Genomic DNA, 13,715 nt, shown 5'->3' with positions numbered 1-13,715 from the left:
TGGTCTTGTATGATTATTTGTGGAAGCTGTCATGAGATTACATTACTGTATGTTCCTAATCTTAAAGAACAGCCACATGGATGGTTAGTGAACACAGAACAACATCTGGGAGAAGTACATAAGTCCTGTTAGAAATTGCATGCTATAAATATCAATACATCCAAATTAGAAATAAGAGGTTGCATATTGAAAAGCAAACAACAAAACATGAATAATGAAGATTCCTTCACTCCTGAGTTGTAATGTAATTCACTTTATGATGTTAGTAACAAACCTGTTGAAGCAGTGAGCAGCAGACATCACCCATTCCTTGTTGATGAGGGATCCACCACAGATATGGCCTCCGAACCTTTGCAGACTGGCCTGCCAAGGCCAACTTCCTGCTGGAGCATCCTCACCTCCAACTATCCTGTTGTTGAGTGGAGTGATTCCACACACTAGACGAGAATAAATATTGATTGAAGTCAGACTGTTATACAGTATTATAAATATTGACAAAAATAAAAACGAGTATTTACTGTACATCTGACCACACTTGTATCACTCCATACCTTCTGCACTTGGTAAAACTACAGGTGGTGGTTCTGTGACAGTAGTTGTAATGACTGGCACTGGGGTAACAGGAGCTGGTAGGCCAGAGCAGGTGTAGCTGTTGTCAGCATCTATTCCACTGGAGGTAAACTTGATGTAGCCTGGCTTGTCAGTTTGGATAAAGGAGTTGATCCAAGACTGGTATCTGGACACTCTGGCGTAAACCCCAGGCAGATTGGGCCGAGCACAGCCAAAACCAAAGCTAACAACTCCAGATTGGACCCAGACAGACCCATGTTTGTTGACCATTGGACCTCCCGAGTCACCCTAAAGCAAAAATATGCGTGTCAAACCTTCAGACAATTCACATGACATTCAGTAAAGTGCAACCAAGTAAGAAGCAAAAAGAATCATGGTACTGTACTGGACATCTGCTACGGGATGTTGATGCCACATGTCAGAATAACAGATACAGTAGTGATATCACCACACCAGTCAAAATAAGATTATCAGTTTAATTTTCTGCTTTTCACCACTGGCTGTCAAGCTTCACACAGACTTGGGTCTGAGATTTGGTTAGATTTGAACAATTACCAAAACAAGAGAAAAGATATCACACCTGGCATGAGTCCTTGCCTCCAGCCAACACACCAGCACAGATCATGTTGTCTGTTATTTTACCAACTCCATTAAGACAGTTACACTGTCTATTACCCAAAACTGGGACCTCTACTTCTTGTAATGTTTGGGGGGACGGCAAAGATTCTGAGGCACAGAGAAAGAAAGACATTTGGTCAAACCTATGAACAAACTGTTTTTCCAATTAATCAAGAGATATGTTTCCAAATCAATCGTTCCCATTAATACAAGCAAAACTCACCTCTTTCCTTGATTCTACCCCAGCCAGTAACCCAGCTATCAGTACCATTGTTGAACACACTGTCACTGGCTGGTAGACAGACAGGTCTGATGTAGTCAGTGAAACTGACTGGTGAGGACAGTTTTAGCAGAGCAATGTCATTGTCACTGCTGTCACCGTCATAGTTTGGATGTAAAATGATTTGGGCAACATCTATGGATACTTCATTTGGGTTCTCGCCCTCCAGATTCTGTCGACCCAAGGAAATCTTCCAGGCGAATGTATTTGCACTACATAAATGAGAAGCAGAAAACAAAAGAAAACATGAATGACAATTCAATGTGGTCTTGTATGATTATTTGTGGAAGCTGTCGTGAGATTAAATTACTGTATGTTCCTAATCTTAAAGAACAGACACATGGATGGTTAGTGAACACAGAACAACATCTGGGAGAAGTACATAAGTCCTGTTAGAAATTGCATGCTATAAATATCAATACATCCAAATTAGAAATAAGAGGTTGCATATTGAAAAGCAAACAACAAAACATGAATAATGAAGATTCCTTCACTCCTGAGTTGTAATGTAATACACTTTATGATGTTAGTAACAAACCTGTTGAAGCAGTGAGCAGCAGACATCACCCATTCCTTGTTGATGAGGGATCCACCACAGATATGGCCTCCGAACCTTTGCAGACTGGCCTGCCAAGGCCAACTTCCTGCTGGAGCATCCTCACCTCCAACTATCCTGTTGTTGAGTGGAGTGATTCCACACACTAGACGAGAATAAATATTGATTGAAGTCAGACTGTTATACAGTATTATAAATATTGACAAAAATAAAAACAAGTTACTGTACATCTGACCACACTTGTATCACTCCATACCTTCTGCACTTGGTAAAACTACAGGTGGTGGTTCTGTGACAGTAGTTGTAATGACTGGCACTGGGGTAACAGGAGCTGGTAGGCCAGAGCAGGTGTAGCTGTTGTCAGCATCTATTCCACTGGAGGTAAACTTGATGTAGCCTGGCTTGTCAGTTTGGATAAAGGAGTTGATCCAAGACTGGTATCTGGACACTCTGGCGTAAACCCCAGGCAGATTGGGCCGAGCACAGCCAAAACCAAAGCTAACAACTCCAGATTGGACCCAGACAGACCCATGTTTGTTGACCATTGGACCTCCCGAGTCACCCTAAAGCATAAATATGCGTGTCAAACCTTCAGACAATTCACATGACATTCAGTAAAGTGCAACCAAGTAAGAAGCAAAAAGAATCATGGTACTGTACTGGACATCTGCTACGGGATGTTGATGCCACATGTCAGAATAACCGATACAGTAGTGATATCACCACACCAGTCAAAACAAGATTATCAGTTTAATATTCTGCTTTTCACCACTGGCTGTCAAGCTTCACACAGATTTGGGTCTGAGATTTGGTTAGATTTGAACAATTACCAAAACAAGAGAAAATATATCACACCTGGCATGAGTCCTTGCCTCCAGCCAACACACCAGCACAGATCATGTTGTCTGTTATTTTACCAACTCCATTAAGACAGTTACACTGTCTATTACCCAAAACTGGGACCTCTACTTCTTGTAATGTTTGGGGGGACGGCAAAGATTCTGAGGCACAGAGAAAGAAAGACATTTGGTCAAACCTATGAACAAACTGTTTTTCCAAATAATCAAGAGATATGTTTCCAAATCAATCGTTCCCATTAATACAAGCAAAACTCACCTCCTTCCTTGATTCTACCCCAGCCAGTAACCCAGCTATCAGTACCATTGTTGAACACACTGTCACTGGCTGGTAGACAGACAGGTCTGATGTAGTCAGTGAAACTGACAGGTGAGGAGAGTTTTAGCAGAGCAATGTCATTGTCACTGCTGTCACCATCATAGTTTGGATGTAAAATGATTTGGGCAACATCTATGGATACTTCATTTGGGTTCTCGCCCTCCAGGTTCTGTCGACCCAAGGAAATCTTCCAGGCGAATGTATTTGCACTACATAAATGAGAAGCAGGAAACAAAAGAAAACATGAATGATAAATCAATGTGGTCTTGTATGATTATTATTGGAAGCTGTCATGAGATTACATTACTGTATGTTCCTAATCTTAAAGAACAGCCACTTGGATGGTTAGTGAACACAGAACAACATCTGGGAGAAGTACACAAGTCCTGTCCATGTTAGAAATTGCATGCTATAAATATCAATACATCCAAATTAGAAATAAGAGGTTGCATATTGAAAAGCAAACAACAAAACATGAATAATGAAGTTTCCTTCACTCCTGAGTTGTAATGTAATACACTTTAAGATGTTAGTAACAAACCTGTTGAAGCAGTGAGCAGCAGACATCACCCATTCCTTGTTGATGAGGGATCCGCCACAGATATGGCCTCCGAACCTTTGCAGACTGGCCTGCCAAGGCCAACTTCCTGCTGGAGCATCCTCACCTCCAACTATCCTGTTGTTGAGTGGAGTGATTCCACACACTAGACGAAAATCAATATTGATTGAAGTCAGACTGTTATACAGTATTATAATATTGACAAAAATAAAAACAAGTTACTGTACATCTGACCACACTTGTATCACTCCATACCTTGTGCACTTGGTAAAACTACAGGTGGTGGTTCTGTGACAGTAGTTGTAATGACTGGCACTGGGGTAACAGGAGCTGGTAGGCCAGAGCAGGTGTAGCTGTTGTCAGCATCTATTCCACTGGAGGTAAACTTGATGTAGCCTGGCTTGTCAGTTTGGATAAAGGAGTTGATCCAAGACTGGTATCTGGACACTCTGGCATAAACCCCAGGCAGATTGGGCCGAGCACAGCCAAAACCAAAGCTAACAACTCCAGATTGGACCCAGACAGACCCATGTTTGTTGACCATTGGACCTCCCGAGTCACCCTAAAGCAAAAATATGCGTGTCAAACCTTCAGACAATTCACATGACATTCAGTAAAGTGCAACCAAGAAGGAAGCAAAAAGAATCATGGTACTGTACTGGACATCTGCTACGGGATGTTGATGCCACATGTCAGAATAACAGATACAGTAGTGATATCACCACACCAGTCAAAACCAGATTATCAGTTTAATATTCTGCTTTTCACCACTGGGTGTCAAGCTTCACACAGATTAGGGTCTGAGATTTGGTTAGATTTGAACAATTACCAAAACAAGAGAAAATATATCACACCTGGCATGAGTCCTTGCCTCCAGCCAACACACCAGCACAGATCATGTTGTCTGTTATTTTACCAACTCCATTAAGACAGTTACACTGTCTATTACCCAAAACTGGGACCTCTACTTCTTGTAATGTTTGGGGGGACGGCAAAGATTCTGAGGCACAGAGAAAGAAAGACATTTGGTCATATCCTATGAAAAAACATTTTTTTCAATTAATCAAGAGATATGTTTCCTAATCAATCGTTTCCATTAATACAAGCAAAACTCACCTCCTTCCTTGATTCTACCCCAGCCAGTAACCCAGCTATCAGTACCATTGTTGAACACACTGTCACTGGCTGGTAGACAGACAGGTCTGATGTAGTCAGTGAAACTGACTGGTGAGGAGAGTTTTAGCAGAGCAATATCATTGTCACTGCTGTCACCGTCATAGTTTGGATGTAAAATGATTTGGGCAACATCTATGGATACTTCATTTGGGTTCTCGCCCTCCAGATTCTGTCGACCCAAGGAAATCTTCCAGGCGAATGTATTATCACTACATAAATGAGAAGCAGAAAACAAAAGAAAACATGAATGACAAATCAATGTGGTCTTGTATGATTATTTGTGCAGGCTGTCATGAGATTAAAGTACTGTATGTTCCTAATCTTAAAGAACAGCAACATGGATGGTTGGTGAACACAGAACAACATCTGGGAGAAGTACACAAGTCCTATCCATGTTAGAAATTGCATGCTATAAATATCAATACATCCAAATTAGAAATAAGAGGTTGCATATTGAAAAGCAAACAACAAAACATGAATAATGAAGATTCCTTCACTCCTGAGTTGTAATGTAATACACTTTATGATGTTAGTAACAAACCTGTTGAAGCAGTGAGCAGCAGACATCACCCATTCCTTGTTGATGAGGGATCCACCACAGATATGGCCTCCGAACCTTTGCAGACTGGCCTGCCAAGGCCAACTTCCTGCTGGAGCATCCTCACCTCCAACTATCCTGTTGTTGAGTGGAGTGATTCCACACACTAGACGAGAATCAATATTGATTGAAGTCAGACTGTTATACAGTATTATAAATATTGACAAAAATAAAAACAAGTTACTGTACATCTGACCACACTTGTATCACTCCATACCTTCTGCACTTGGTAAAATTACAGGTGGTGGTTCTGTGACAGTAGTTGTAATGACTGGCACTGGGGTAACAGGAGCTGGTAGGCCAGAGCAGGTGTAGCTGTTGTCAGCATCTATTCCACTGGAGGTAAACTTGATGTAGCCTGGCTTGTCAGTTTGGATAAAGGAGTTGATCCAAGACTGGTATCTGGACACTCTGGCGTAAACCCCAGGCAGATTGGGCCGAGCACAGCCAAAACCAAAGCTAACAACTCCAGATTGGACCCAGATAGACCCATGTTTGTTGACCATTGGACCTCCCGAGTCACCCTAAAGCAAAAATATGCGTGTCAAACCTTCAGACAATTCACATGACATTCAGTAAAGTGCAACCAAGTAAGAAGCAAAAAGAATCATGGTACTGTACTGGACTTCTGCTACGGGATGTTGATGCCACATGTCAGAATAACAGATACAGTAGTGATATCAACACACCAGTCAAAACAAGATTATCAGTTTAATATTCTGCTTTTCACCACTGGCTGTCAAGCTTCACACAGATTTGGGTCTGAGATTTGGTTAGATTTGAACAATTACCAAAGCAAGAGAAAATATATCACACCTGGCATGAGTCCTTGCCTCCAGCCAACACACCAGCACAGATCATGTTGTCTGTTATTTTACCAACTCCATTAAGACAGTTACACTGTCTATTCCCCAAAACTGGGACCTCTACTTCTTGTAATGTTTGGGGGGACGGCAAAGATTCTGAGGCACAGAGAAAGAAAGACATTTGGTCATATCCTATGAAAAAACATTTTTTTCAATTAATCAAGAGATATGTTTCCTAATCAATCGTTTCCATTAATACAAGCAAAACTCACCTCCTTCCTTGATTCTACCCCAGCCAGTAACCCAGCTATCAGTAGCATTGTTGAACACACTGTCACTGGCTGGTAGACAGACAGGTCTGATGTAGTCAGTGAAACTGACTGGTGAGGAGAGTTTTAGCAGAGCAATATCATTGTCACTGCTGTCACCGTCATAGTTTGGATGTAAAATGATTTGGGAAACATCTATGGATACTTCATTTGGGTTCTCGCCCTCCAGATTCTGTCGACCCAAGGAAATCTTCCAGGCGAATGTATTATCACTACATAAATGAGAAGCAGAAAACAAAAGAAAACATGAATGACAAATCAATGTGGTCTTGTATGATTATTTGTGCAAGCTGTCATGAGATTAAAGTACTGTATGTTCCTAATCTTAAAGAACAGCAACATGGATGGTTGGTGAACACATGTACAGAACAACATCTGGGAGAAGTACACAAGTCCTGTCCATGTTAGAAATTGCATGCTATAAATATCAATACATCCAAATTAGAAATAAGAGGTTGCATATTAAAAAGCAAACAACAAAACATGAATAATGAAGATTCCTTCACTCCTGAGTTGTAATGTAATACACTTTATGATGTTAGTAACAAACCTGTTGAAGCAGTGAGCAGCAGACATCACCCATTCCTTGTTGATGAGGGATCCACCACAGATATGGCCTCCGAACCTTTGCAGACTGGCCTGCCAAGGCCAACTTCCTGCTGGAGCATCCTCACCTCCAACTATCCTGTTGTTGAGTGGAGTGATTCCACACACTAGACGAGAATCAATATTGATTGAAGTCAGACTGTTATACAGTATTATAAATATTGACAAAAATAAAAACAAGTATTTACTGTACATCTGACCACACTTGTATCACTCCATACCTTCTGCACTTGGTAAAACTACAGGTGGTGGTTCTGTGACAGTGGTTGTAATGACTGGCACTGGGGTAACAGGAGCTGGTAGGCCAGAGCAGGTGTAGCTGTTGTCAGCATCTATTCCACTGGAGGTAAACTTGATGTAGCCTGGCTTGTCAGTTTGGATAAAGGAGTTGATCCAAGACTGGTATCTGGACACTCTGGCGTAAACCCCAGGCAGATTGGGCCGAGCACAGCCAAAACCAAAGCTAACAACTCCAGATTGGACCCAGACAGACCCTTGTTTGTTGACCATTGGACCTCCCGAGTCACCCTAAACAAAAATATGTGTGTCAAACCTTCAGACAATTCACATGACATTCAGTAAAGTGCAACCAAGTAAGAAGCAAAAAGAATCATGGTACTGTACTGGACATCTGCTATGGGATGACACGTCAGAATAACAGATACAGTAGTGATATCACCACACCAGTCAAAACAAGATTATCAGTTTAATATTCTGCTTTTCACCACTGGCTGTCAAGCTTCACAAGGATTTGGGTCTGAGATTTGGTTAGATTTGAACAATTACCAAAACAAGAGAAAAGATATCACACCTGGCATGAGTCCTTGCCTCCAGCCAACACACCAGCACAGATCATGTTGTCTGTTATTTTACCAACTCCATTAAGACAGTTACACTGTCTATTACCCAAAACTGGGACCTCTACTTCTTGTAATGTTTGGGGGGACGGCAAAGATTCTGAGGCACAGAGAAAAAAAGACATTTGGTCAAACCTGAACAAACTGTTTTTCCAATTAATCAAGAGATATGTTTCCAAATCAATCGTTCCCATTAATACAAGCAAAACTCACCTCCTTCCTTGATTCTACCCCAGCCAGTAACCCAGCTATCAGTACCATTGTTGAACACACTGTCACTGGCTGGTAGACAGACAGGTCTGATGTAGTCAGTGAAACTGACTGGTGAGGAGAGTTTTAGCAGAGCAATGTCATTGTCACTGCTGTCACCGTCATAGTTTGGATGTAAAATGATTTGGGCAACATCTATGGATACTTCATTTGGGTTCTCGCCCTCCAGATTCTGTCGACCCAAGGAAATCTTCCAGGCGAATGTATTTGCACTACATAAATGAGAAGCAGAAAACAAAAGAAAACATGAATGACAAATCAATGTGGTCTTGTATGATTATTTGTGGAAGCTGTCATGAGATTAAATTACTGTATGTTCCTAATATTAAAGAACAGCCACATGGATGGTTAGTGAACACAGAACAACATCTGGGAGAAGTACATAAGTCCTGTTAGAAATTACATGCTATAAATATCAATACATCCAAAGAAGAAATAAGAGGTTGCATATTGAAAAGCAAACAACAAAACATGAATAATGAAGATTCCTTCACTCCTGAGTTGTAATGTAATATACTTGATGTTAGTAACACACCTGTTGAAGCAGTGAGCAGCAGACATCACCCATTCCTTGTTGATGAGGGATCCGCCACAGATATGGCCTCCGAACCTTTGCAGACTGGCCTGCCAAGGCCAACTTCCTGCTGGAGCATCCTCACCTCCAACTATCCTGTTGTTGAGTGGAGTGATTCCACACACTAGACGAGAATCAATATTGATTGAAGTCAGATTGTTATACAGTATTATAAATATTGACAAAAATAAAAACAAGTATTTACTGTACATCTGACCACACTTGTATCACTCCATACCTTCTGCACTTGGTAAAACTACAGGTGGTGGTTCTGTGACAGTGGTTGTAATGACTGGCACTGGGGTAACAGGAGCTGGTAGGCCAGAGCAGGTGTAGCTGTTGTCAGCATCTATTCCACTGGAGGTAAACTTGATGTAGCCTGGCTTGTCAGTTTGGATAAAGGAGTTGATCCAAGACTGGTATCGAGACACTCTGGCGTAAACCCCAGGCAGATTGGGCCGAGCACAGCCAAAACCAAAGCTAACAACTCCAGATTGGACCCAGACAGACCCTTGTTTGTTGACCATTGGACCTCCTGAGTCACCCTATAGCAAAAGTATGTGTGTCAAATATTCAGACAATTCATATGCCATTCAATAAGGTGCAACCAAGTAAGAAACAAAATGAATCATAGTACTGTACTGGACATCTGCTGCTGGATGTTGATGCCACATGTCAGAATAAGAGTTACAGAAGTGATATCACCACACCAGTCAAAACCAGATTATCAGTTTAATATTCTGCTTTTCACCACTGGGTGTCAAGCTTCACACATATTTGCGTAATTTGGTTAGATTTGAACAATTACCAAAACAAGAGAAAATATATCACACCTGGCATGAGTCCTTGCCTCCAGCCAACACACCAGCACAGATCATGTTGTCTGTTATTTTACCAACTCCATTAAGACAGTTACACTGTCTATTACCCAAAACTGGGACCTCTACTTCTTGTAATGTTTGGGGGGACGGCAAAGATTCTTAGGCACAGAGAAAGAAAGACATTTGGTCAAACCTATGAACAAACTGTTTTTCCAATTAATCAAGGGATATGTTTCCAAATCAATCGTTCCCATTGATAAAATCAAAACTCACCTCCTTCCTCGATTCTACCCCAGCCAGTAACCCAGCTATCAGTACCATTGTTGAACACACTGTCACCGGCTGCTAGACAGACAGGCCTGATGTAGTCGGTGAAGGTGACTGGTTTAGAGAGTTTCAGAAGAGCAATATCATTGTCACTGCTGTCACTGTCATAGTTTGGATGTAAAACGATTTGGGAAACATCTCTGGATACTTCATTTGGGTTCTCGCCCTCCAGATTCTGCTGACCCAAGAAAATCTTCCAGCTGAATGTACTTGCGCTACATTGAGAAGAAGAAAAAGAGAGAAAAAAAGACAAGGAAATTAGTCCCACCCATTAGAAGCAGAAATGACTTAAGATGCTATAACTATCCATATCCAATCCAAAGAGATTGAAAAGAACATTGCATATTGAAAGGGAAACAGCTAATATAAAGACAGATATACCAGGTTCAAACCATGTCCTCACCAACACCTCTTTTTCTAAGTTTCTCCGTTACTGACACATGTTAGAGTATATTATTTGAACCTTGATGTTGACGATGACTTTACTTTGGACATTTTTACACTAAATCTCATGAAAATCCATCCATGACCTTTAATCTATTCGGTCTGTAATGTAATGTCCTCTTTGGGGCAGCTTAACTGATCAAGTTTTAGGAAAGTTTGTCCATCTGTTCTCAAGGTATTTTGTTCAATTTATTACATCATTTGACCGCTGCGTGGCATCACAAATAGCAAAGGATTACATCAATTGATTTAATGTTCCACACAGAATCAAGCAAATAAACCTATCTTTCCCCGAATACTTGCAGAGGGTCATCAAACCAAGGTTGTGCCGGAATTTGGACCAGGTAGTGATTTGACCACAGTTTCTTGTGCTTCCCCCTCTTTACCATCAATGTCCTGTCTCTCTACTATCTATCTGTCATTCAAAATAAACCAACAAACAAACTGCTCTAAACAAATGAAATCTCAGTGAAGCACCGGATCATCTGAAGAACTCTCATCATTAAGGGAGTTAATAATTTCCTTTTTCCATTCCTTAGTTTTGTCAGACCTGAACTGTTATGTAGGCTACTTTATGATGTTAGTAACAAACCTGTTGAAGCAGTGAGCAGCAGACATCACCCATTCCTTGTTGATGAGGGATCCACCACAGATATGGCCTCCGAACCTTTGCAGACTGGCCTGCCACGGCCAACTTCCTGCTGGAGCATCTTGACCCCCGACGATTTTGTTTACAATGGTTGTGACTCCGCAGGCTAGTTGAGAGATAAAGACTTTATTGAAATCCTATCATACATTGAATTTTCAAGTAATTACTGATAGCCAATGCCCAAATCTACAGTACACACAGTGTTAATCTTAGCCCTGAAACATGACGGTCGCTTATAACATGACGTGCAACCGTCATGGGTGAGGGTTTACATGGCTTTGCACAAGCGAATTCATCTGCCTATGCAAACTACACAAACATTCAGATTTCACAAACAAAGTGGTTTATAACATCTCACACCTGTCTAAATACTGTCCGGCATTCTATAATTACCGGGAACCTCCTTGTTTTTTAATAAGAAGCCTTTTAATCCGATCGTTTTCTGTTTTTCCCATGCATTTCCTGGTGTTCCCCAACACTGAGATGTGGGCGTGGCCTTGCAAAAATGGGTCAGGAAATACATGGGAAACAGAAAAACTTCGGATAAAAAGGCTTCTTATAAAAGAACACGGAGGATCCAGGTAATTATAGAATGCCGGCCAGTATTTAGACAGGTGTAAGACTGTATAAAGCAAACCCATGTACACCCTCAGCCATGACGGTCAGCGACCGTCATGTTTCAGGGCGCTATAACTCTGAGCATGTATTCTTGAAAGTGTGGACCCTTCAGATCCGTTAAAACCACATTCTACTGTGTAGAGTGGCTCAAGATCCACAAAACACAAACCTTCCACGCTTGGAATAACTGTAAGTGGTGGCTTGGTTGTGGTGATGGTTGGTGTAGTAGTGGTAGGCACAGTGGTAGAAATGGTAGGCTGGCCAGAACAACTGTAGTTGCTGTCACTGTCAGCATCTATCCCACCGGAGGTGAACTGGACGAAGCCTGGCTTGTCAGTTTCGACGAGGGAGTCGATCCAGGACTCATAACGGGACACTCTGGAGTAAACCCCTGCAGTCAGATTGCGACGAGCACAGTCCAAACCAAAGCTAACAACTCCAGACTGGACCCAGACAGAGCCCTGTTTGTTGACCATTGGACCTCCCGAGTCGCCCTGAAGACACAACACAAAGTCAAAATGAGCAAGAATAAATGTTCCAGGACAGAGGTCCAGTATTCAGTGGCGTAAAGTAACTAAGTACATTTACTCAAGTACACGATTTTGAGGTATTTGTACTTTACTTGAGTATTTCTAATACTTTTACTTCAGAGGCAAATCTCGACTCCACTACATATTATTTTGATTATTATTACAAAACCCACATTAACCACTTCAGCCATATATAAATCTTGGCCATTTGAAAATAACCAATCTACAAGCTCATAAGGCGTAGAGATGCGACGCATTGTGAGCTCGTAGATCTGCTATTTTCGAAAGATGTTTGTACAATTGAAAACTTTTACTAAACGTTTACTTTTCGTACTTTAAGTACATTCTAATGCCAATACTTTTGTACATTTACTCAAGTACATTTGAAATCCAGACTTTTACTTGTAAGGGTGCCTGTTGAATAAATGATTAATTAAGTTAAATAAATATGGATATGGATAAATCCATAACCAAAATAAGACAGAGACGAGCCAAAGGACTATCAATAAATTGCTGTATTTGAAGAGAGTCAGACAAGGAAGACAAACAGTAAGCATACCACCCTAGTGGCAGCTTTGCTAATTATCTCTCTTCCAAGATGGAAGTTAACACAATTAGTGCCTCTTAATCTGAAAGTTGCTTGGTGCCTCGGTGCCACGCCGTTTCCTCCATAGGCCGCCGCTATTATTTTGAAGGGCCGGAAGGGGTTTGTTTTTGTTTTTTTGGATTATCACTTGACGGCAACGATTACGTCATCTAGTCACATGACAGTGTGGGCCCACAAGAGAACATGGCTGCGCCCACCTTTTGTGTACAGTATGGAAGAGTGGAGACCATCCTTTGTATAAGAATGTCCCTTTTGGAGAAAATGAAGTCTATTTATGGGCCTCTCAATGGATTTACTATGGAGGACGTTAACTTCGCGTGCACGCCCGACGTGCGTTGTAAACAAATCGCGGACATTGCCGATGCGGGCGGGACCGGAGCGACGTACAGTAAGTAATAATATCTTTACTGTATATACAGTAAGATTCACAGTCCTCACCGTCAACGGCGCCATGGTATTAACCCTTTCAATGACGGTGAGCGCCGTCAACAGCAGCAGAACAGTTAACATACAGTATATAAAGAGTACAGTTATGACATGTAAGATCGTGGGACTTATTGATTCGTTCCCAGATCATAACAAGAAGACAGACACGTAGAGTGTTGGTAACTTTCCACTAGTGACATACAGTATAACCAAAACATGATTTCGTAGTCAGGGCAACCAAAGTTACTATGACCTGTAATCATAAGCCTGAACTTACAGTATACGACCAAAATGTGGTCTCCTATACTGTAAGTTCAG

General features: G+C 41.4%; 1 protein-coding gene across 1 annotated transcript in view; it reads right to left on the bottom strand.

The window, feature by feature from the left end:
* The window catches only part of LOC308303173 (uncharacterized protein), a gene marked incomplete at both ends in the record, with an annotated part of 43,052 nt that overhangs the window by 6,960 nt on the left and 22,377 nt on the right, over positions 1-13,715 (bottom strand). Inside the window, 26 exon segments of the mRNA XM_080747497.1 lie at positions 275-469; positions 545-858; positions 1,151-1,296; positions 1,412-1,680; positions 2,007-2,201; positions 2,274-2,587; positions 2,880-3,025; positions 3,141-3,409; positions 3,742-3,936; positions 4,008-4,321; positions 4,614-4,759; positions 4,876-5,144; positions 5,477-5,671; positions 5,744-6,057; positions 6,350-6,495; positions 6,612-6,880; positions 7,219-7,413; positions 7,489-7,802; positions 8,086-8,231; positions 8,345-8,613; positions 8,937-9,099; positions 9,214-9,520; positions 9,809-9,954; positions 10,070-10,323; positions 11,139-11,322; positions 12,004-12,328. Coding sequence (XP_080603623.1) covers positions 275-469; positions 545-858; positions 1,151-1,296; positions 1,412-1,680; positions 2,007-2,201; positions 2,274-2,587; positions 2,880-3,025; positions 3,141-3,409; positions 3,742-3,936; positions 4,008-4,321; positions 4,614-4,759; positions 4,876-5,144; positions 5,477-5,671; positions 5,744-6,057; positions 6,350-6,495; positions 6,612-6,880; positions 7,219-7,413; positions 7,489-7,802; positions 8,086-8,231; positions 8,345-8,613; positions 8,937-9,099; positions 9,214-9,520; positions 9,809-9,954; positions 10,070-10,323; positions 11,139-11,322; positions 12,004-12,328 — 5,999 coding nt within the window.

This window comes from Nannobrachium achirus, assembly GCF_963921795.1.
Source record: "Nannobrachium achirus genome assembly, chromosome: 18".
In the NCBI taxonomy this organism is placed as follows: Eukaryota; Metazoa; Chordata; class Actinopteri; order Myctophiformes; family Myctophidae; genus Nannobrachium; species Nannobrachium achirus.
This window is presented reverse-complemented; position numbering and strand designations above follow the sequence as displayed.